A 25,038-nucleotide genomic window follows, 5' to 3' on the forward strand; every position below is an offset into this window, starting at 1 on the left:
AGTAAAACAAGCTTTTTGGATACTTCACTCTGAGGTTTAGGGAAATATAACAGGCGTTTTTTTTACACGTTGAAGACAAAACAATGAAGTAATTAATTGGAAAAATGCAGAAAGAAGGCCTTCTTGCTTTGAAGCAACGGCATTAACCACTGAACTACGACATTACCCTGAGTTATGGCAAAAAATGCAGGAAATCATGGACTGGAGTAGAATGAATGTTTGAAAGCACCGAACATCACAGATTGATGATATATAACAGCGTTAGAGTTTTCATCAATGGACTTTGCTTTAATTTCATCTAAATCTCCATAACACCTCCAAGGCCACCTTGGCCTTGAGCTTTTATTTCCAGGAAGAGACGAACACACCAGGAAAAAAGAAAAGTATCTCATTTAATTCCTTACAATAGGCGGAGGAATTGCCCTTCAACAAGCTGAATAAAAATACCACTGTCAACTTTAGACAGTAACCGTACCTCTCTTTAACAAAGGCAGCGGAACATAAAAGAAGCAAAAGGTAGGAGAGTAAACACTTTACATTCTGACACTCATTAAAAACAGACAAGTCCACCCTCACCCAGGGGAAAGCACACGTCATGATATAGAGAGAGGCAAATACCAAACTGCATGGCATGGTATCAAAGGCATTTCTGCAGTCCAAAGGTCAGGTGATGGTAAAAGGTTGCTGAGAAACGGAGCTGCTGGACGGTCTTTCATCAGTGGGAGGCAGCTGGAGTCTCCACAGAGGCAGTGTTACTCAGGGCTGCAGGCACAGTGGGGCTGCTCCAATATGACATTTCGCATCCAGATCTGCCACAGTAATGGCATTTTAGCCACTTTTAAAACAGCCAGATTGGCCTTCCTTCACTGTTGAAAATTTTATAGGCCGCAGTTTTTTCATTGTTTGGGTTTATTACAGTGTGTGAAGGAGATTGGATTGGTTGTCAATGTGGAAAAGGCAATTGAGGGCCAATGTGGAATTGATTGGCTGATACAAATACACACCTACGGCGCACACACACACTGTACAACACACAAGGATGGGTAGAAAATACATCCAGCAGTGCAACCAAGCCACTCTAATTTCCTCTGAGGAGCTACATCCATACTTAAATGAGAATAAGAGATTTCTGAAATTAACATAAAAATATATTTTCTCATCTTGTGATTCTTTAAAAAAAACATGCAGCTTGAAAAGCAAACATGGGGGAATATGTTTTGAAGTAAAGCATATAGCCATGCCGTTACATGATCAATTTGTACAACTCTTATCACCGCTATTTATTTATTTCAGCCTGTGTGTCTGTTTCTTCTCTCTGGTAGGAAATGGTCATCGCAGTTTTGCTTTGAAGTCCCCTCTGAAATGATTTGTCCCATTCGCTCGGAGGAATTGCATTCGCTGATGGTTGCACATGGTATTTGTTGTTAAGTGGTTTATACTACAATATTCGGGCTTTGTTAGATTAAAGGAAAGCAAAATGCACTGATACTGCCTGATAGTCATGCGCATAATGTAAAAAAATGTGGATATAAATATTAATGTGAAAAAGGGTTCAAGCAAAACAAAATGCAAATTTAAAGTGATCAACCCCGAAGCAGAAGTTGGATCCTCTTGAGTGCGTTAAGAGTGACTGTACAAATGTGGTGTTTGCTGCTCAAGTTTCCATTGCGTTGTATTTTAACATAAAAATGACACAGGAGGACAGAGTGAAATGAGAAAATGTGCATTTGTAACAGAAGCAGGGCCAGACACTAATACCAAGATTTAACGTGCATGCTTAGTTAACATGACTCTGTTTAGCAGGTATACTGTTTGCCATGTGTTAATTTAGCATGTTAGCATGCTAACATTTGCTAATTAGCACACTGTACAGCTTAAAATTCTGACTTCACTGTACGTAATTTTGTGCCAACACATCCTGTAAATGTTGACATACAGTATTCAGTCTGGACAAAAACGATGGACCAACCAACTGACAGACTGACATTGCTAGAAAAATGCCGCTAGCAAGGCTAATAAATATAAACACTAAACATAAGAGAATGAAGCACCATTGCTATTTAAACCTCAGGTCTTGAACGTACCTGTATATACAAACTCATGTAGATGGTTTAGAGGAAGATAATAAGTAAGCAGTTTGCTGTGTCTAGTTGAAATTCAGTGCACAACATGTTGCATGTTGGTCTAATTTGTTCAACATTCGATTGTTCAAATTGAGACAACATATACAATAATACTAAAAAGCTGATGTATCGCATTATTTTTATAAAGAAGCCTGTCAGAACATTTTCAAATAGATGTGCTCTTGCATTAATTACGGCACAGGATATTGGAAAGAAAGCCTTCAAATCCATCGGGAGGGGTCATCATCACATGCGACCTTTCTCTGAGATGAGTTTTGCCTCTGTGCCTCTGCACTTAGTTTTTTGATTAGAAATATAATGTGAGCTTTCGACCATCATGAGACGGTGGCATTCTCCACCAGCTCCTCTAGATTGATACACGACAGGATCATTTCGCCTGCATCCACTTCCACTCTGTGGCAAGTGTAGAAATCACATGGAAGACCAGAGAGTCCGGCGCACATAGACACGTCATGAGCATGCTAGAACAAGAAAAATGCACACTTACAGCGAGCCCTATAAATACCAATTACAGTACGCATTAAGTACAGACTCTGCGGCCACACAGACAATAACACTGCACATTTACTGTGCATTTGTGCTTGCATCCACACAGACAATACATGCACACAGCAGAGAGTCCCTGGCTGCCATATATGATTTACATTTAGTGGTTGAATAATCAGTTGACATGCAGCTCAGGGAATTCTATGCTTAGTAAGTGCCTCTTCACATAAGCAGTGTGCCGGAGTTATCTCGAACATGAGACCGCTGTCAAAATGTCAATGAATCTCAATTTAACTACCATCTTAATCACATGGGGACCATCTCGTACAGAATGTGGAGATCTGTATCGCAGTGTATTTGGAAAGATCGACAGGGAGAAAATGGAAATCTGGGAAAACGTTACCGTTGGCTCTTTACAGATGTGCAGTTTGAAATGTTTTATAGGTCATTAGGCATTCACTGTAACTCTTCAAAGCAATTTCAAGTAAAGCAGGTATACCGGAGTAAAGAAAATGTTGATTTGGAGGCAATATTTTCCCAGCCGCTCAGTCTGGGTGGCGTTTTGTCGTCTCAGCTGTCAGAGATACTCTCTATTCTTTTAATATTTAATTTTTAATCCGGAGGAAAGCTTCTGCACACTCGCATCAGTGTGCAGACCAAGTGTTCGGTCATTAAGACCTTGATTAGGGCAATATTAGCATGGAAATATTTAACCTCAGAAAATATTCTTAGAGATTAAGCATCACCTCACCAGCATTAAGTAAGATCTGAAGGCCATTCACTAGAAGCTATAATTTCTAAGCTCTAGATTTGTTATACTTCTATCATTTGGACCAACATGCAGCATGAGGATTGTCAGACGATTGCAGATTTTTTTGTGACTAAACCGAGAAATCACTTCGAAAAAACATCTGACCAACATTGCCCCTCCCTTTTCAAAAATATCCTTCTGAACCTCTTTTATTCCCTTGCTTCTCCTCCCCACGCTCCCCACTGGTACCAGCGATGCTGTGTCTATGGCTGCCAGTGAAAGCAACCCTGCCTGGTGCCTGGCCGCTGTCTCCAGCTCGAGGGGGAGGCGGGGTGGGTGGGGAGGTTGAATCACCAACCCACCCTCCTGCACGGAAGCAGATACGAGGAGGCAGGGGAGAGCAGCGGCGACGCACAGTCACAGAGCTTTTTGCCTTTTGGGTGCGATATGATCTGCCGGGGCTTATTTCCACATTTAGAGTACTAAGTGTCTGATAATAGCACGGATACATGTATTCATATGTATGACTTCAATGTAGCATGAGGACGGACCGTGGAGTCAGCTGATGCAGAAGCTGCAAAGAGGCCACATCAACCATGAATTTCTTTCCACTTGGCTTCCTCTTCCTCCTCACAGTTTTTCACACGTTTACAGGACTCACGAATTGCCGTGAGAGGACCTCCACTTGCCTTTTGGGTGTCCACGAGAGTGCAGCTCACACTTGGGAAACAGCTGTTAATAAGAGCCGTACTCAGAAAATATACTGGCCCACACACATACGTTAACGGAAAGAAAAACAAGTAGTATTTTTCTGTTGATTTTTCTCTTTAGGAAGCCGACTTCCCTGCAATCTATAATGGAGTAGATATTGCTCGGCCTATTGATTGATGTCTCCTTCCCCCCACTTTGACATTTGCTTATCCTCGTCCACATCTACTGCTATTGACGTTCGCTCTATCTGGACATCTTCCTAAGCTGTTTTGTCATTTGTCACCTCTTAAATAAAAACAGAGGAGGGGGGGAGTTGTCAGTGATAAGACTTAATGACACCGACCACATTGATGGTTTTATACGAGCTTACCGGGAGAGAGAAGAATGCTGCCTGTGCAAGGGTAGCACTGTGCTTTGCTCAATTTCCCGCTCTGCACCTCTTATGGATCCACTGAGCAATTTTAGCCAGCATATTTCTATTTTTGCCACTAAGAAACAGGCTACAGGAGACCAATTCTGCAACCTCTAGCACGCATCCGCTCATAACCGTGGTCAATTTACTGCAAATTTACTGAAAGCAGGCTTTTGGTTTAACACCTTTTAAACTAATGTATTTGAAGAGCCCACTCCACAGGCTCTCCTGTCAAAAGCTACTATTTTGCCCAACTTACCATCAACTCTCCACTTCTTGGATACAAACTGGTAGGATCAACACATCCACGTTTAGAGCTGTTGCTAATAAAACGCCCTCTGAATGAGCTTGCAGGGCTTATACTTTGCCAGCTCTTTATTTGTAGTACAGTAAATGCCGAGCTTCCCTAACATGCATTTCTACAAACACAGTCTGGCGCAGATTTTCTCCCCATGAGGTGGAAGACAGATTTTTTTCCTTACCTCCCTCCCTCTTCCCATCCATCCCTCCCTCACCCTGGCTCCTGCAGAGAGGCTATTATTGCAGCTAATTATCTACAAATAGGCCCAATATGACAAACACAGCACTGTACCAGCGCTGGCTAAGCGCAGGAATCAGTCTGAGAAGGAATAAAAGACTGAAGAGGAGGCAAGGAGAGGCAGACACAGAACAGGACAAAAGTCAGAGTGAGGGAAAAAAAAGAAGAAACAAAGTGAATCAGAGATAATTGAGAAGCATGTGATAAAGACACAATGTGAAATAAGATGAGAGAGACTGCTGCTCTAAAAAAGATATAAATAGGAGGCAGATGGGCGAATAAAGGCAGTGGCACCAAAGGGGAGACAGCAGAGAGAGGACTAACACTGGAAAATGATCTTGTCTATACGGTGTGTGACGGTTGTTGCCAATGGCAACTGTCCTGCGATGCACAGGCCACATCCATTTAGCTCCCAGCATGCCTCATGATCAGGGCAGCTCAGGGGTCTAAGGCTGTCTGTCTCATTTCCATAGAGAAACTCATTTACCAGGCAAGCATGGAGGGCTATGATGCATCAATGGGTGCTTGATTAGATCCTTACCGCTGATACATATGAATATTTATCAGTGTTGAATGAATACACATTTACTCTCCTTTCATCTGGATCATCCTGAGTGTCCTCCTGCTCTCCTCTTAATTTTTGCCAATGAATATGTCACAGGAGCATCAGGGCCCCCGACAAAGTGACAGCACTCAAGATAATCTGGTTATTGTCGCTCCGCGGTGATGATCAACACTTACTTTAAGTTTCACAAAACGCATCCGGCTTTTGTCTTGTTGTGTTTTATTCGCCATGGTGACAACAGCTCTTAGAGACCTAAAGGAAACGCAAACGGGGGACGGTAATCAAAGCAGCACACTTAAAAGGATGTGTGTTTGGAATTCATCGCTGCTGCAGATTAGTGTTTGGCTGCACAACTGAAGCTGCAGGTGTGATACGAATGCAAAGACAAGTCGGAATCACAGAGCTATTCCCGTCCCATGAGCCCAAGCGCAGAAGACGCACACAATTACAAGCACACCCACTCTTGCTTTCTTCTTCTTCTTCTTTTTTTTTTTAACACACAATGGATATTTTTAGAGAGTATAACTTACATCACTGACTCCAGCCTCCACAATCTTCAGGCCTGTCTCCTTCTCCAGCTGCTGCTTCTGTTGGACTGCACGGGAGACAAAAGCAGAGGAGGTGTTGAGTGCGAGATGACAAGCTAGCAGATTTTTCAGTTCCTGAGGCAGAACAACTGGTCAGTGAAACCGAGAATGATGCAATGGATGCGACAGCGTGAGTCAGATGTCAAACTGGTCATAGAAAATGGCCATCCCACACACATATGCACACACACACACACACATACATACATAAAATCTTCATCAAACACAATAATCCTCAGGGTAGCTCTGTGGTGGCACCTGGAGGAACGATATGCTGTGCTGGCCCGCAACAGGTAACGGTCTTGAGCCACGCCAGCAGCTCTGTGAGGCCATGCTAAATGCTAATGCCAGCACGTTAACATGCTCATAATGACAATGCTAACACGCTGGTGTTTAAACTGGATTTACGGTTGACAAAAAGGCTTAACGGGAGTAGGTTTGATTTATTGCTCAGCATCAGATTTCGCCCGTTGATATCACCACTGCAACACTTGGCGGATGAATTGTACACGATCGGGTCGTATCGCACTTCAATGAAATCCCCCTCAGTAACTGTGTTTACATGCTTTCATTTGCTCTGTGATACGGGCGGCTGAACGTGGGATTATTACGTGTGTTGTTACCTTCACTGTGATAGCAAGCAGGGGAGATGGTTGTGCTAGATGTGTGTGACCGAGTCTCTCCTCAATGTCCATCTCTGTAAATGGTGTAGCTGCAATGTGTGGTCACATTTCTGAGGAGGCGGTCATGGGCTATCGGTATGCAGAAGTATGAATTAGCTTTAGCGGGTATAATATTCTCACCAGGTCATCTAACTTTAGTGCGCTGGTATGCTACAAGCTGCCTCACAGGAATTCCATTTATATACAACTTCATTGCTTTCATTATTACATTGTAGCTGGATTATTTGCGATCAAATACATTTTATTTACCACGCCGGAGTCACATTAAAAGTGCAGGACTGTGACACTAGAATAGAATAGAGTTCCTGTCCAGACTGTGTTCAGGATTAGGCGATAAAAGCCCTTTGGTTGAAGTTAGAGAAAGATCAACATTAACCAAGTGCTGTCAGTGCTTAAACATAACCATAAAAAAGCTGAATAATGCTGTAGTCACTACACGATTGCCTGTTCTGGTGGAAAACAAATGAAATACATTGTGGGACTTGCCTGGTACGTTAATTAATACAGACGACATTACAATTCCTTCAAAACATATTTGCTGTTGCTAATTAGCTGTGTATAAAGGTAATTTCTAGGAGACAGCGCTCCATGCTAACATTCGCTAATTAGCACTAAACACGTCATTAGCTATGTAATGCAAAAAAATTTAATTGTGACTTGATGATGGTGCTAGCTTTACCAGCTTTCATAGCAATCCATCCTGCAGTTGTTGAGACCTTCACACAAAAAAACCTCACGGTGTTGCTGGAGGAAAAGTCAGAGATCATCAAAATCATTGGGCTTCATCCTCTGGGGACCATGAATGATTCATTCCAATCAAATAGTGTTAGAGATATTTCAGTCTGGATGAAAGAGAGCGTCATCCACAGAGCCGTGCCGCAAGGATGGTTAAAAACATAAAATGCCAAACCCCCCCCCCCCAAAAAAAGTATCCTCACACACGTTGAGTCAGACCTACTAAAGATTGCCAGAAAGCAGATGAAGTGCTTGTAGATTCACAGCACACAATAACTTGAGCTCCTGCCTTTGTTCTTGCTGTAATTAATACACCACCCGAGTTTGATCCTCAGATCTATTGATCTAATCAAATATGGCATGCTATTTCCAAAGCTTTGTTCACGAAAGATATTCTCATGCAAATCAAACCAAAGTGAGGCAATGTTAAATATCCATCGTTCAAGATCACACATTTCGCCGACTTTTTTCCCCCTCCTGCGCCCCTTCCTCACTTTGATGGAGACATTTATATTGAAAAACAAAATCAAAGGGGCCTTAATAGATTATGCCAAATTATGGAGTGAAACAACAAAAAAAAAAGGACCATAATTTTAATTGAGTTTGTTAGCATGTGAATGTGATTGGTAATGGGGAAAAGGAAAAAGAGTGAGAGTTAAAGAGAGAAAGAGAAAGAGAGCAGGTCCTTTAAATCCCATTTCCCCAGATGAAGGCTATGCAAATGACCCTGAAGAGCTGAACCCCACCTCACACTCCAAATTCGGCAAGGGCCTGTTTAATTAGTATTTTAATCTATCCCAATGAATCCACTCAGTCCACAATGTATGCAGCATTCCATCTAATTAAGCACGCTACTTTTAGGATAATCATCCATCTCCCTTGCTCTTCCTCTCTCCCCTTTTCTCTTTCTGGTTATTAAGGATCCTGCAAACATTGATCATCCTATCATCTCATCAACATGGCAGCAAAAGGGGGCATCTTATATTTTAGGTGTCAGCCAGGGTTTTCTGAAGGATGGCTGAAAGGAGGATAAAGGAGGCGGCGAGTGGGCTGGAAAGGTCAAATATACATTCAAAGTCTCTAAATTAGAGCGCCGCATAAAAGAGGGAGACGAGAGGAGAAAGAAATGAAATCTTCTGCTATTAGCGAGAGGAGAGAAGTCCTCATCTGGCATGTCTCAGCTCACTTTGATATCATGTTGCCACCCCTGTATTTAGTCCGACATATTGCCTCTCCATACATAGATACAGTACCTGCATGGTCCTGGTGCTATTTACGAGGGGGGTAATGAGCGAGGTAATTGGGCCCAGCTGTGTGAGGTCGTAGATGATGGGGGGAGGCGAAGCTGCTAAAAGGTCACACAACGTTTCGGTCCTAATGAGGACCCCTCTGGGGTCGCAACACATCATGAGTCAAACTACGAAAGATTAGCCTGGAATCAACACACATACGCGTCACGGCGGCTGCAGCTCAGGTTTTGACTGACAAGCTGGCATTAACCGTCTTATGGCGAAACCAAAGGAGCCTGAAGGTCAGCGTTTCCTCGTGAATCAAAGCTGAGGACTCTCCAATCAACCTGAGGGAAAGGACAGTCCCACAACAGCCACTTTAAATGTAAATACATGTACTTGCCGCACTCATTAGCTGGTAGCTGGATGGATCTGGGCTGTGGAGAGAATCCAGCCGATGGATTGCTTGTTCTGTCACTGACTGTACAGGTAACAGCCTACAGCATCTCTTTCTGGTCACCCCTCATATTAACCTCCCCCTGGAGCTCACTCTCTTCCTCTTTTCCTCACAGACACACACACAAAGATTTTGGAAGCTTCAAATTAGCCACCAAATACTCCTGACAGACTGTGGAAAAGAGATGTCAGGTCTCATTTCAGAGAGGCTCCTCCAGCCATTTTAATAGGCATTGTCCAAGTCTATCTAGTCTGATCTCTAATATCGAGATCTGATCCCTGCTGCTCATTTGATCTTTTCGGTATCCGAGTCATATTGAGGCATATCATTTGATGTTCAGCGGGCGAAAAAGGAAGAGTAAAAAGGGCTTTTTCATGTGTGTTAAAATGTGCTCCATTTTCATGTGCTTTCAATTGGGATGACACACACGCACACCAGTTTTATTGGAATATAAAACAGATAATTGCCTGGGACTATTCAATATGAACTCAGTCAAAGTGGGTGATTACTATTTTGTGAATGAATAGCTTAAACTGGACAACAGTGTCACTTGTTTGCAATACAATTACAATTGGACCTGGTCCATCTTCAATCAAAAACAACATAATTAAAAGGACTAAAAGGCTGCTAAATCTGCAAAATGAACTATTAAAGTTACCATTCATTGAATAAAAAACTGTTTTTGATGCTATTCACGCTCATCACTTTTTCACCAATGAATTTACATTTTGTAATTACCTATTCATAGAGAAGTTTGCATTGTTAGTAGCGAAGTCCACCCTGAACACAGAGGAATACGAGGGACCCACAGGAAGCAATGCAGCATTTCCTGCTGCTGCTTCGTCACGCTGAACTAAGATGAGGTGGCTTTTATTGTGAAGCGGCAGCAGGAAACAACGTCTTTAACAGCAAGGTTAATACTGGCCAAGATCACTCATCATAAATGTGTCAACAATACAAGACAAGGGGTCTGCAGCTTTCATCGGCAGGTCGTTTTCAACCTCTGCTGATGGAAGAAGACGAGCAGCCGCAGCGACTTTGAACTTCGCTGTGTTCTGCTTGGAAAGTACTTGGGCTGTGTGCAGCACGAAATCGCTTTATTTTTCCTGCATTCTTGATTAAAACAATGCAAGTTTGCTTGGCTGCACTGGAACAGATACACCACTTGCTCTTCTGCTGTATTTCTGACAAAGTAGCTGCTCGGGGAGCATTTGCTGTAATCAGCCACACTGACTGTTATCACCAGTAACCACAGGTGTTTCCCAATCAAACTCTCAAACAAATTTTCAAGTTATAACTTTAAATTAGATCCTTAAATTAGGCCCACTGGCTTGCAATTCGGCTGCTCGCTATATAATGTATTTATTGCAGACACATAAAATACCTGGATTATTTCAGCTGGAACTGCGCCTGCCGCCAAAGAGCAGGTTCTCATTTTTACAATTACACTTGCGTGTATCAAAATATTTGAAGAGCATTAAAGAACGTGCTTCGTTTCTGTCCACGATCGCCGCGTTTCTGTTAAGGATCCGAACATGCAGCCAGGCGATCAGACAGAACAGAAGAATACTTCAAAAACTCATCAAGGACTTGTTGAAGGAGAGGGAAAAGGCCATTTCAATCATCAATCTAAAGAACGATTCAAAGCATCTTTGGCAAGAACACTAATGAACAAAAAGTAAGAGCGAAAACACACGAGCACACATTTAAGCTAGATTTTATGTGACCTTTAAATTGCTCTGTAGCATACGCGCTCAACACAAATTATCTGTGCTGAGATATAATTTGATTAAAATGTTGCTTTTCTCCACCATATGCTGCAAACTGAGGCAATTGTGCGCTCCTCATCATAGATTCTCATCGCAATTCAGAAATGATTATCATGAAGTCATCAGAGCTTAAAGTCATGAATATATATATTCATTTTTCTGATATACGACAGGGTTGTTATTGTTAGAAGCAATATTAATTCAGCATCGGGAGACAAATCACCGACTGTTTGCTGTAAGTATTTTGTATTTGAACACGGCGCAGCAGCCGGCGCTGTCACATGATCATAATGTTGCCTCTTTGGCCAAATGGGGGTATATAGTTGACAAAATGCATATTTCACCACCCTCTGATTGATCTGTTAATATTGAATAACATCCACATCCATTCCATCTATCTCCCCCGTCCCTCCCCTGTTCCGCAGGTCGTCTATTCACCACTTCCATCTCTCCATCCGTCACTCCAACCAAACAAAATGAAAGTGTTTATTGCGGAGGAGGGCTGACGCTCACGCCTCTCCACAGCCGTTAGCCTTATCAGCAGGCAATCGCTCCGATATTAAAGCTGCCATTCCGCCCATCACTTTCCCCTTGCACATATGATGGCTGTCTCTACCTATCAGAGTGGAGAGAGGAGGAGGAGGAGGAGGAGGTGGGGGAGGGGGAGGGGGAAAGAGAGGGAGATGCACCTGATCCCCTTGCCAGATAAGACGCACGGCAACCCATTTTTCAGTCAAAATCCTGGGCGGGAAATAAAAACAATAATATTCCTTCACAGCTCGGAGTGTGAGGAAGCACGGCGCTGACTTCCGCGCAGCAGCGTGTTCATTACATGTATGATGTATATAACATGTATGTGAGCCCTTTACACATGACTCCTGCACGCTGATGCTTATCAAAATGCAAATCAGTCCACAGATACTGTTGTTGCTTTTATAAGGCTTATTTGTTCATCTTCTTGTTATTTCTTTCACTTCCAGTGTGGCTTCTTGGAAATTCATCACAGAGAGGATATTCTACAGGAGACACAAACACACTAATAAAAAATGGCTTTCACATCAGCTCTGGTGTTTTACAGTGAGGATAAAAATACAGTAAATAACTTAATATATAGCACACACTGAAAATCCCACAGACCCACTCCTCTCCTCTGTCTCTTCTCGTTCACACACATCTGATGTTGTTCTGCTGCTTCTGGTTTATATAAATCAAGACACCAAATGAGAAGGTCTGCACCTGAGAAGACCTACGAATGAAACAGAGGGGCAAAGTGGAGCCGAGCTGGAGGACAATGAAAGAGCACAAAGGTAGAAAACAGCATCATTATGTGCTAATATCCAATCAAGATATGGATAAATATCTTACTGAATGGGAGACAGCTTGTTACCAAGCGCAAATAATATCTGTTAATAGCAGATTTAAATTGATTCAACATAACTGGCTTATGAGAACCTATACTGTATAAAACTTAACAAATTTAACTCAAATATCCCAGACCCCTGTATAAAATGTGGAACGGAGAAAGGTGCCTTGTACCATTGCATTTGGAAATGTAACCGTATACAAGAATTCTGGAGAAGGATAATTAACACAATCTCCAATATTGTAGACAAAGAAATCCTGATGTGCGCTGAGCTCTGTATTCTGGGATTTATTCCAGAGACAGATAAGCTGTTGAACCTCTGTCTCATACATACGAAGCGTCTTATTGCGAGACATTGGAAAAGTGTTCATTGTCCACCATTCAATCTATGGTTGGTAACTCTCCTCCTGCATAGCTGCTGAAAGGTTTACATACACAATTAAAAGAAAGAGTCATATCTTCTATAAGATATGGGATTCACACGGATGTAGACAAATAATATACTGTCATTATTGGTATTACCATTTGTTAACCATAGGTGGTGGGTGAGTGGGTGGGGGGTGCTGTTCAAGGGTGACCCACAATCACCAATTTATGCTGTAAAAGAGGTGTAATGTGTTAAAAGTTAAAAATCAATAAAGATATGTGTTAAAAATATATATATATCTTACTATATTAAATGAGGTTGTTGTTGATCATTGATGAATGTGTGTGTGTGTGTGTGTGTGTGTGTGTGTGTGTGTGTGTGTGTGTGTGTGTACAGCAAAAAAGTGTGCTCATTCATTTCCTGTCTACTGTCTGACTTCAGCACTCATTTAACAGAACTACAGCTCTCTACCTGTTCACTCTTTAAAACTACTTCCTTATAATAATAATAATAATAATAATAACGATAACAATAATCATAATTCAATACAACAGCTGAACTTAATCCCTAAACGGTAAATATGGTTCAATCAGCCAAATAATTCAGCTGAACAGAAAACAAACCCTCTTCTCCTTCATGATGATACTGATGACATCATTAGGCTCTAATGTCCAGTCAGCAGTGCCAATCATATACCACCAAGTCTGTCACATGGTCGGACCATGCTGTTAACAGCAGGGGGTCCTGGCTGCCTCGCTGTTTATTCACCCTGATCGATCGCTTCCTGTGGATAAGCCAACAGAGCTCCCAAACAAACCAACTGCTGTTATTCAGCCTAAATCAACACGCCAAAAACCTTCGCTATTTCTGACTCTCCTGCAAAACGAAGCGCTTGACGAAAGCAAAATGTTTCCTTTAAGGTGCCAAAACCCGTTTTCTGGTTGACGGAGACGATGTCGAAAGACAACGCGGTAGGAAAAAGAGGACAGGAGATGCCGCCTGGTTTCCGCTCCTGTAATGGCTGTGGTCGTGCAATCGGCATGCGCCTTGAGTCTGCGGCAGACCCTGCCCTGGGTATCAAACACATTACAGGCCCCTTCCCCTTTCAAATAGAGCCCACATGACACATTTATAATTGCATCCTCCCTTATTAGAGGCCCTTTTCGAAGATGGCTGAATAATACATCTGGATGAGTCTTGGCTGCACGTGCAGACACACAAACGCAAGCTCAGACACACACACACACACACAGACACACACATAATATCTGTTTCTTTGCCGGCTGGTTGATTAATAGATTGTGGCTGCTCTGACACTCTGTGTAGAATAGGCATTTTGCCTTTGATAGGTGCTGACACCAATTCTTCACGGGCTGCAGGAGATTGGGGGAACAGAAGCAGCACCGGCAAATGACTTGGATGGCAGGCACCTCCAGATGTGGGAGAAACCCCACGGATGCCACTCTGCATTCTCACCGGGACACGTTTACAGCGTTTACGCTCCCTCTCAGAGATGACAATCTGCAGATGTGTGACATACGCGACATGAATCGCATCTGACAATCACTCAAAACAAACGGATGCGGGTTTGAAGATCGCAGTGAGTGATGAGGTAAACAATGTGCATCTGAAACAATCACTGTCACCAGAAGTCCAGCATGCTGCAGAGCGATGCTGCCGGGTCTTTGGATGACCTTTTCCAATAACGCAAGCCGACAGCCTCGCTGTCAGCAAGACACTGCATAAAAAACATTCAGTGCAGCCTTCAGGGAGACGTCAACAAGTGGAAAGTCTTTACGCACCGACATGTAGAGTCCACTACAGTACGCAGCACTTTGTAAGTGAAATGTGTGAAACAACGTGTTAAATTAAGACATGATGAAAAACGTTACTCCGAGGTCTTTCCTCAGGTAAAAAGGTAAAAACAATTTAAGCCCGCTGCTCTCTGTAAAAGAAGCTTCATTTCTTTCCCTGGATGTGTGTGTGTGATACAAGATGAAAACATCTGGAAGTCTGCCACCGTCTGAAGGGAGCCTACTGGGGGAAAGCTTATTGGAGGAAGAGATGGTGAAGCTGACACACAGAGCCGCACACACACACACAGACACACACACACACGCACACACACACACTCCTCAGCTGCTTCCCCACTGAGGGAACTCTGACAGAGGCAGCCCTACCTGTCACTGTGGCAGCAATTATCCTGCAGGCTCTCTCCACGGACCGTCTCCTGCAGGTCTCCACATTACTAACCACATCACTGAGCACACACATACTGAGTATGCACACTGACGCACAGGAGGGCACGCCGCACACCCACAAGTACACATACTGTACATATTCGCAGACACACACACATACACACACGCTCGGTTGTGCTTTTCATCCACAATTCACTCTCCACAAGCTAATGGCTCGAACGAATCGTAATGATGTGTTGGTGCAGACATCCTGCTCAAGCCAGGAGAAACACACATCATTACGTGGATGTGGGTGCTCATGCAAGCATGCACACATATCTCTTCTGTTATAGATATAAATGCATTATCATAGATGAGACTGCTAAGAGGTCCGCAAATACACACACTAGAAAACCCAAATAAATCAATAAATATGCTAAGGATGTCATAAGGCAGAGTTTGAAAACACAGCAGGCAGCATTAACATGAGGCCAGGATATGAGCTCCACTGAGTCAAAAGATAATAAATCTTGGATATTGGAAAAAAAAAAAAAACCCAGACATGCTCAGAAGGACAGGGTGTCCATTTTGGCTGCAGGGAGGTCTTCCAGAGGAAGGAATTGATCTGTTTCACGCTGGTTCACTGGAGCTCAGATCCAGGACCCAGTCTGAGTCTCAGGAACAGGTTGATTGCGCGGAGCTGTGAAGGGTGATTTCAGAGAAAGGAAAAAACGAACCCAACGTGACCTCATTACCGTAGATTTGTTCCGACTGTCATTAGGAATCACAAACACCATCACTCAAGTCAGGAATATGAGCGAGGGGATGAGAGACGGGGCGAAGTAAGCGGGGGTGGGGGGTGGTGGGCTGGGCTCCGACGGTAATCAAGTGGATTTGATCCGAAAACAGGATCTATCATCAAACAATCTACAGATAACAGAGAACATCTGCACATAGAGTGTGTTTACCCGAGCGTACGTTTGGCCCAAGGACACAGATCAGCGCTTGTGCCCAAAGACGGATCCCACCATGAGACATTAAACCGTCACTGTGCTGAATCCACCATGATCTCCAGCTGGTAACCAAAGCAAGACACCGGGGTTTGTCACAAAAAAAGCTAATGTCACTGCGACGGGAAACTCCTTCACAACTGCTGGACAGACATTTTTGTTGGATGAGAACTTATGGCGTCCCTTTAAGGAAATTACTGGGAAACAATGGGACCTGAAAATAAAGTGTCATTACGTCTGTTATCATAAATTAGTTAAAAACTACATTTGCATGCACTCTGTTGAGATTTGAAATTAGGGCTGCAATCACTTGTATCGTCAATTAATGTGCTAATTATTATCTGGATGCATCATTTTGTCTATAAAATGGCAGAAAACAGTGATAAATGCCATCACGAACAGCAAGCTGACGTACATTCAGGTTAATATCACATAATACAGAGAAAAGCCAGGACCGGGGTATGCTGCTATTTTTCCAATTAGACAAAATGATCAACTATGTTTGCTTAATTTTTCTCTTTTATTGCAGGATAAAGGCTTGGATTTGTAAAAGATGCCACCATGTTCTATAATTCAAAACAATATAGCCCAAAATGGATCCTAAATCAGATTCCCAAAGTGCTGAGCTGCTAACGTTGCCCTGACAGAGCACAGATTCATCAAAACGGTATAAAAATACACCTGATAGCTTCTGTTTTGTTCCTTTTCAACCAATTTCAGCCTCCCAGTTGGAGCTAATGCACTGTCTGAGCATCTAGATTAATTTTCCGAGACTCTTTTTTTTTCACTGAGGCATTCAAGTGCTTTCAGCCTGAGGAGGTTCATGTCAAAGCGAGCGCGTTCGCTGTCAGTGGCCTTTAAGTCAATCCCTCTAACCACATTTACAGATGTTAGCGCGGTGGACATCTTTCCTCAGAGTGGATAAAGTAACCGGAGCTCGGTCCTATCTGCCTTCCCCCCTCCGTCTCTGTGAAGCACCCCGGCTGCTCCTCAGATGGCAGCGTTAATCTCGCCGTGTTGCTTTCCTGCGTACAGCTGGGAGTGGTGGGTGTAAAATGAAAGTGTAACACAACAGTCTCACGCAGGTGTCAAAATGACAAATATGACATTTCCCTTCTGAGATTTTATTAGTTCTGATATCATTTTGCATTCAGCCTGCCTGATGTGTCACTGGGCTCTTTTTTTCTTTATTACTACTTTGCTTCAGGACAAAATGTGATAATCATTATTATATGTCTAAAGCAGAGCAGCTGCGACTGCAAAGAGAAAAGCAAGAAATGCATTCAGGATGCGATTCGAAAATCAAAACACACACTTTGACTGGTGTGTTTGCAATTGTACACATCCCCCCACTCTGAATCAATCATCCTGCTGCAGAGCGTCTCAGACAATTCCTTTTAAAAGTGAGGCAGTGGTTCAGAGTCACTGCATGATGATTAAATCTATACGCCACAGAAGCACAGACATACTGTTATTTTTCAGTATTAATTTCCCAAATAACGGCAGAATCTCTCTATATGTTCCAAACTCTCCTGAGATTGAACTCTGGAGTTGTTAGAGAGGGGAAACACAGGACTGTATAAGCACACCTCCCTGTCTTTTTAAGGACACCTGTTGGGCTGCATGGCTCATCTCCTCCTCATTTAGCCGTCTGTCTGGGCTCCGTGGGGCTGATTACCAGGAAGAGCTGATTCCAGTTGCACTGCTTATCAGTCTAATTAGAGCCCCTGGCAGGTGACTTGAAGGAAGTTGTGTGTCTCACGGATGTTCAGGCACAACGATTTGTACAGGCATGCTGACTGCTACATGTTACAAGGAAGAGGACAAGACAAAAATCCAATAATGCAACAAATAAAATAGAAGGATATGAAATTATGGTGAGAGAATTGTGACAGATCGCTCCTAGTAAAGCTGCTCCTGTGCGGGGGATGTATTTTCAGGGCCTTTCTGGGGAACAGGAGGTGCCTTGAGGAGGTTTAATAGAGTATTTTGCATCACAGTCATTTTCGCAGGAAATTTCAAGTGGTGACAACAAGTCAGGAGAAAGAGGCGACATCTTGACTAACATCCTCTGGTAAAAGTATCAACTGTCAAAAAATGAGAGAAAAATTGAGACAGGCTGTGGTTCTGTGGAGAGTGCTTCAATGGATACAGCAGCGAAAATGAAGGATGAAATAAGAGCTCGATTTAAGGCGCAAAAAGAGGGAAAAAAACAGAACATCACACAAAGAAAGACAAGAAAAGAAGGGCAAAAAAAAAAGTGAGAGGCAGGGGCGGAAAGATATCGAAAAGAGTTGAGGACAGAGGAGGAAGCTACGGGAGGCGAACAAGTTTTCCAGGTAGTGTATCAGTCACCGGTAAAAGGTCACCAGTCTGCTGTTCGCACATCCAGGTGCTAATGTAACACCTCTCACACCTTCCTCGGTTGCCTGTGTCTGGCTGCCTGCAGGTTGGTGGGCAGAGAGACTGTTGTTTGTGCTAGAATAATATGCTGTAATCCCCCGTCTCAGATGTGGCCTTAACACAGGTAATTGGACTTGGAGTGTGAGGAAGCCTGTGGCTAGACACACACACCGCTGAGATACACACAAACTGCAGACTGATTTGAAATAAGAGCAGAATTGCTCGTATTTTTGTCGAGCTCAGGATTTTTCTGCATGTTGAAGCTGTGGGCAGGGATCGATAAAGACGGTATACAAAGAATATAAAAAGAGCTCAGGTGGTGGATTCTTTTAAAAATCCTCTACAGCTGCAAAAATGCAAGAACAAAAGTATAGCGAATGGGTTAAATAGTGTGTTTGTCTGCTCCAACGTAAGCAGCAAATGTTAGCATGTGCGGCTAACAAGCTTAGCACCTACAGAAGTAACCAAAGGCTACTTCAGGAGCACTTCATTTTACATTTTATACAGCCCTCAGGTAACTAGCACATCTACTCTGTACTGTTTTTCCAGCATTTAGCCAGTCTCAAGCAACCTCAGTTGAACTTGTTCATTAAAAATACAACCAACATTAACTGAACAAAATCAGCGGTTACTGGGTAGAAATGAGAGGCCTGCTTTTGTTGAAGTCTGTCTACAGCCTTGGATCAGTTTCTTTGAAAATGCCACTGTTGTAATTGTAAGGTGTATTATGCAACGCTAGCTGTGCAAGAACAAACTGCTTGACAGGCATATTCACAATAACCAGGGCTGTGTTTAGAGCTTGGATGGTGGGTTCTTCATTTGATTCTCTCCAGAACCAAAAGTGCAGGTGCAAAAGTGTAAAGAATGGAAAATTAAACCAGGGGTGGGGGACCTTTTTCTTCCTATCAAGGGCCACTTCAAATTTTATAACATCCTTCTGGGGCCGTACTGAATTATTGAACACATAGATCACACTAACCTCTAATGGGATGGCGGGAACTGCCTCTCTTTGGTGATGGTGGTGATGATGATACTACTTCAGCGAGTCTTTGAAAGACTGCGTTTTAAAAAGAGCTGCTCACAGTCGAAGGTTGTCCCAAACAGAGACGCAAACTTCAGTGCGTGTCTCCTCACAAAGGGAAAATCCTCAGGAGGTGCATACAGTTTATAGACCTCGAGCAGAGGGAGGTTGTTGTTTGAGCTTTGCAGCTCAATGATTTCGTGCTGCAGGATGTCGAGCACATCAGCTGGTCCCACATTAAATTTGTTAAATTAGTTTGTTCTGGCAGAGTAGGAAAATGCACAGTGTCTCCTCTTTACAGTTGCCACAGCTTTAATTTCACTTCAGATGATTTCACATTTGAAAGCAGAGAGCTGAGAAGCTGGCTGGAGATACGCTGGACATCCAAACTCCACCAAATAGCATTAACTTTATCCAAGCACATTTGTCCATTTTAACATGTTTTGAGCTGCAATGACGCTTGAGGTGGGCTTTCTTCATCTCTAACCATAACCCTAACTCAGGCCCACTGCCACCACTTCAACAAAAAAATACATTTGTACATTTCTCTCGGAAAAAGCGACAATCCTCTTCCACTTCTGCTTTCTTGATAGTTTCCATGATATATGTCTGTTATGTATAGCCGCTATGTGCATGCTGCGTTCAGGAGCAACTCGAAAGGAAGTGTTCGTCTGCTATTTTGTTACTTTTTTTCATCACATTTCAGCAAAAAGTAATTGCCTTTTTTTATATTTATGAGTTGCTTTTTTGTATTGATGAATTGCATCACAGGCAGATCAAATGGTCTTGCAGGCCACATGTGGCCCAGAAGTCAAACATTCCCCACCCCTGGATTAAACAGTGTGTTTGTCTGCTCTAACATAAGAGGAAAACGTCAGCATGTCCGGCATACAGTATCAGCAGTAACTAAGCGGGGCAGGGTTTAGAAAAAGATCAGTTAAAAGACATCTTTGTATGAAAGACTTTATATAAAATACTCCACAATATCTTAAGGCCAAACAGACTTTCATCCTTTCAATCTATGCAATGATATAGCTGCAGGTACTTAGAAATGCTCACTTTCTTCCTGGATAAATGGTGATCATATATATATATATATATATATATATATATATATATATATATATATTCCTTTGTGTCATCCCAAGTCAATCTGAGGTGGATATTGGAGTTAAATTGAAAGCTGGTGTCCCTTAAAGAGAGGTTTGAGATAGGAGCGAGTTATCACCTCTACAGAGAGCCCAGGGAGACACAGTACTCTTCTGTTGCAGTCCAGCCTGATGCATACAGGCTACTGACCCATGACAGTCAGCCCGTATCGATTTAAGAAGAGGCAGAGGACACAGAGAAAAAGAGAGAGACGGGGGGGAGGAAAGAAATGAAAAACAGTGAGGAGGCCAGGGAGCAATATCCCTCTTAAAACTTATCCATAATTCATTGTCTTTTCTTTCTCTCTTCCTTCTACACTTTCTTTCTCTTTCAGATGGGCGCATGGCGGGGGAATGTTCATTTTTAAGGGGGATTAGCAACGACCTATTTTGAAATGCATCCCTGTGGTACTCGTTTCACACACACACACACACACACACACACACACACACACACACACACACACACGTACAGTACGTTCATAAGGATACACACACGGACACACTCGCAGCCTGGATCGTACAGTCCTATTGTGGGAACGAAGGAAATGTGCCCAACAGGAACCATTTGAATATTAGAGCAATGATTATTCCCTGTTTCTTGAAATTTGAAATTACAATGAGGTGAGCCCGTTATTGCAGGTTTTAATGGTCGTAATGTAAAAAAAAAAAAAAAAATCAGATTCAATATAGGCATGTTACTGCCAAAAGCACATAATTGTGGACATTCAGTGAAAATGAAGCAGGGTCTGTTACGCAGCGATGGCCTGACGAGGAACTGTGAGCAACTTCTGCTCATTCACACAGATAAAAAGGTAAAATAACATGCAGAATCCATTAAGCGCTATGAAAGTTGTCATAATATTTGCCTCAAAATGTAAACAGTGTATTAGTGGCTGCCCCCCCCAAACAAGTTCTGTAGAGGTGTGAAAACCTACACTGCAGCCACTGCTAATGATTTCCTTTTAAAAGTGCTGTGAGCTCCTCCGGGCATGTTCACTCATCTCATTTGTACAATGGGAGAAACAGTATGAGCAGTGAGATCACGGTGGAAAATCCTGCATAAGATCCCACTAAGCAATAATTATTTTTCCGTTGGCATTACATTCATATTGGACGCTTCGGTTCGACGCCTGACGCCGCTGCAGGAAGTGGCGCGCCCTTTATGTAACAAGGCCTGATCTTAACATTATGTCGACACTCCTGTATGAAATTACGCCACTTCATTTTAAATTTGTGCCATTTGGAATTCACAAGCGGTATATGAACAATCAATAACCAGTTTATAAGACGCCAGAAAGACATTTGTTAATTGTCAATTAACATATTTATTAATTCCTCGAGTGAAGCATCCATAACAGTCAATGAATGCTGGGTAACACATCAAAGTCAGAATTTGAATTTGAGCTGTATGTCCTTTTTAAGTGGCACGGTGTGACAGTGGTAACACTGTTGCCTCACAGCTAGAAGGTCCCGGGTTCGATTCCCGCCTGGGGCGCTGTGGGCGTGTCTTCCACCGGTGCCTTCTGTGCCTGCTGCCCTCTAAGGGGGGGCCTTTCTGTGTGGAGTTTGCATGTTCACCTGGGGTATCCTCCATAAAAACCCCCACTAAAAACATGCAAGAAGATCACCACCTGACCAATGGTGACGATAAAGGAACAGGTCCCCGGGCGCCGCTGTCGGCTGGCAGCCCACCGCTCCTGGTCTGCCGCGGAGGAAGGACTTACCAGGATGGGTCAAACGCGGAGGAATAATTTAACGAAGCATGGCGTGTGTGCAGTCTCCCCCCTGTAGCATGTGTGTGCTGCGATTAATAAAGTATATCTTAAATCTTTTTCCTGTGCATGTACGTTGAGTCAGATTCCTTGCATGTGCACACATACTTGGCCAATACAGCTGATTCTCAACCAGTTTTACTCGGTTACTATGAGAGTTTAACAGGCAGACACGAGAACTGTCACCTCCAAATTTACTCAACTGTAGCTAATCCGTGTTCATTTTGTGGGTTGGACAAACAGCAAAATTAAACTCTAAAGCAGTATCGTTTGCATCAATATCAGTGTCTTATGTATTTTGGAAAGACACCACTGTTTGATTTAGCATTTCAGAAAATCAAACCGTTTTATCCTTGTTGTGATCACATATCTCTCAACTTCAACAGCTAGAACCAAAGAAAAATACATTTATGATATTCAAACGTACCGTCTGTCTCATCTGGTAAAGTTAAAGATGGCGATGAAACGCTTTATAGATTTCAGTCTTGGCTCTCTCCAGACCGCAGCTGTGCATTACACTGTACATGTCACTTCACAATATAGATATCCACCTGCGGAGTTCAGTCACTCCAGCAGCTTTGCAGTCAGCGGGGGGTTCATGCGTTTTGTATGACAAGAAGCACAGAAGCTGCATGTAAATACAGCTGTGCCGTGGGCACATCTTGGCGTTCGTGCTTCTCATGATGGCCGTTACAGCTCGTTACAACCAAAATTAAGAGAAAAAAGACGACGGAATCGGAGATTATCTTCTATTTTTCAGTCCGTCAGTTGTTTTTCGTCAGTTCAGTCAGTCGCTGTTTCATGTTTAAACTCAAAGGCAACAACAAGCACATCTTTCTGCAGACCATAACGTCTGAATCCACACGAAGAGGAGGAAGCCAGCGGTTAGTCGCGGCTGTGACTCGCCCTAATTACTGCTTACGCTGAACTACAGGGACGCCACAATCTGCATTCCAGGTAAAAGGGGGCATGAGTGGTCCACAAGAACACAAACAGATATAGAGAGATGCACAAAGGAAGTGAAAATTGAACATCTGTCTTCTTCTTTTTTTTTCCCCCTTTCAAGCGCTGTGCCAAAGAAAGCTGGTGCTGCACCTGGACATGAATTATAGAGAGGCACTTGGATGAGGAGGATGGAAGAAAGAGACAAGAGGAAGAGAGGTGAATGAGAATGAGGGGACCGGGTGGATTTCACGTCTCCCCCATCTGGAGACACTTACCGGGTGCCTCTATTGGGTCAACGATCAATTCACTGCCAATAGCCACCAATAAGGCCGTCATATAATGCAGTATATGCTTCATAAAAAGTCGTGTTAAATTATACATAATACCAAATTACAGTGGAATAAATATGTTTCCAAATAACAACGTAAAAAAAAACAAAAACAGACAGCTCATTGTTTGGAAATGGCCCTCAGATTCTACAGTATGTTTTCAGACAGCTGTAATCCTTTAGGAAAAAAATATATAATTATTCTCAAAGAGGAACTACAAAAGCAAACAGTGCTTTGAAGATGGAAAGCCCGAAATGTCACCTACTCGCTTTGAAGCTCCCCGGCTCTCTTTGTTTCTCTACACTTGTAGCTCACAAAACCACTGACAGAGAGCACTGCATTCAGGGGCCAATTTGGTGCGGATGTACCATTAAGAGGAAAAACACACATATACAAACACATGCTCATGAGCTCAGACAGTGATATATTGTAGAAACATTAACACATACGCACACACCTGGAAGGCTACATCCTGCGGCAAATGTATGGCCATCTCTCTTTGTTTTGTACTGTAACAACCCTTTGTGGCTTCAAGGACTTTAAGTGTCATCTGCTGCCTCTTTGATGCAGTTTTGTTAGTCCATTAACGGCCATATTCAACAGAGACAACATACATCTCTTCAGCATATACTGAACCTAACACGGAGAGTTTCTGCAACTGTCGATTAGTCACCCTTGACTCAGTTTTGTGAGAGTGAGAGAGGGCTGTGACGCATACTAAGTTAAATGAAGAGCTGGAACAGTGAGTTGATTAATCAATTAGCTGACCGACAGATAAAGAATCTGAACTATTGGGATAATGAATTCATCTTTTGAGTCATTTTTTTAAGCATTCCCTCCTTCCAGCTTCTCAGTTGTGAGGATTTGCTGCTTTTCTTTGCAACATCTGATAGGAAGCTGAATATCTAGAGTTAAAACAAGCAATTCCATTAAATTACCTTGAGCTTTAGGACACTGTGATGGCCAGTGTTCACAGATTAAGTTGAAGGGAACAGATAAAGTGAGAAAACAATCAGCAGATTAATTGATAATGATAATGATCCTCGGTAATGTACTGCCACCATAAAGATTTGATAAGCATCAGGCTGGAGAGCAAAATGTTTCTGTGCAGCCACATAAAATGATTAAAATGCATCTCCAAAGCCCCCCCCCCATCTAATACTGTTGCACAAGGTACCCTTTAGCATCTGTGTGAGCACATACTGTAAGGCTTTCAACTAACTCTGCTTCTGGGAGAGTTTTGCCTTCAGAAAGCCTTTCTTACACGTGGTTAACGCTGTACAAAGCAGTTAATGGTTGATGGTTTGAGTGTAACACTGTTGCATCATGGCTAGAAGGTCCCGGGTTCGATTCCCGCCTGGGGCGCTGCCTGCTGCCCTTTAAGGGGCCTTTCTGTGTGGAGTTTGCATGTTCTCCCCGTGCTCACCTGG

At 42.9% G+C, this 25,038-nt stretch overlaps 1 protein-coding gene across 1 annotated transcript in view; it reads right to left on the reverse strand.

Annotated features, from left to right (window-relative positions):
• The window catches only part of ptprn2 (protein tyrosine phosphatase receptor type N2), a 125,102-nt gene that overhangs the window by 45,634 nt on the left and 54,430 nt on the right, over positions 1–25,038 (reverse strand). Inside the window, exon 11 of the mRNA XM_070986509.1 lies at positions 6,138–6,202. Coding sequence (XP_070842610.1) covers positions 6,138–6,202 — 65 coding nt within the window. The remainder of the gene's footprint in view (positions 1–6,137; positions 6,203–25,038) is intronic.

This window comes from Chaetodon trifascialis, chromosome 18 (genome assembly GCF_039877785.1).
Source record: "Chaetodon trifascialis isolate fChaTrf1 chromosome 18, fChaTrf1.hap1, whole genome shotgun sequence".
Taxonomy (NCBI): Eukaryota; Metazoa; Chordata; class Actinopteri; order Chaetodontiformes; family Chaetodontidae; genus Chaetodon; species Chaetodon trifascialis.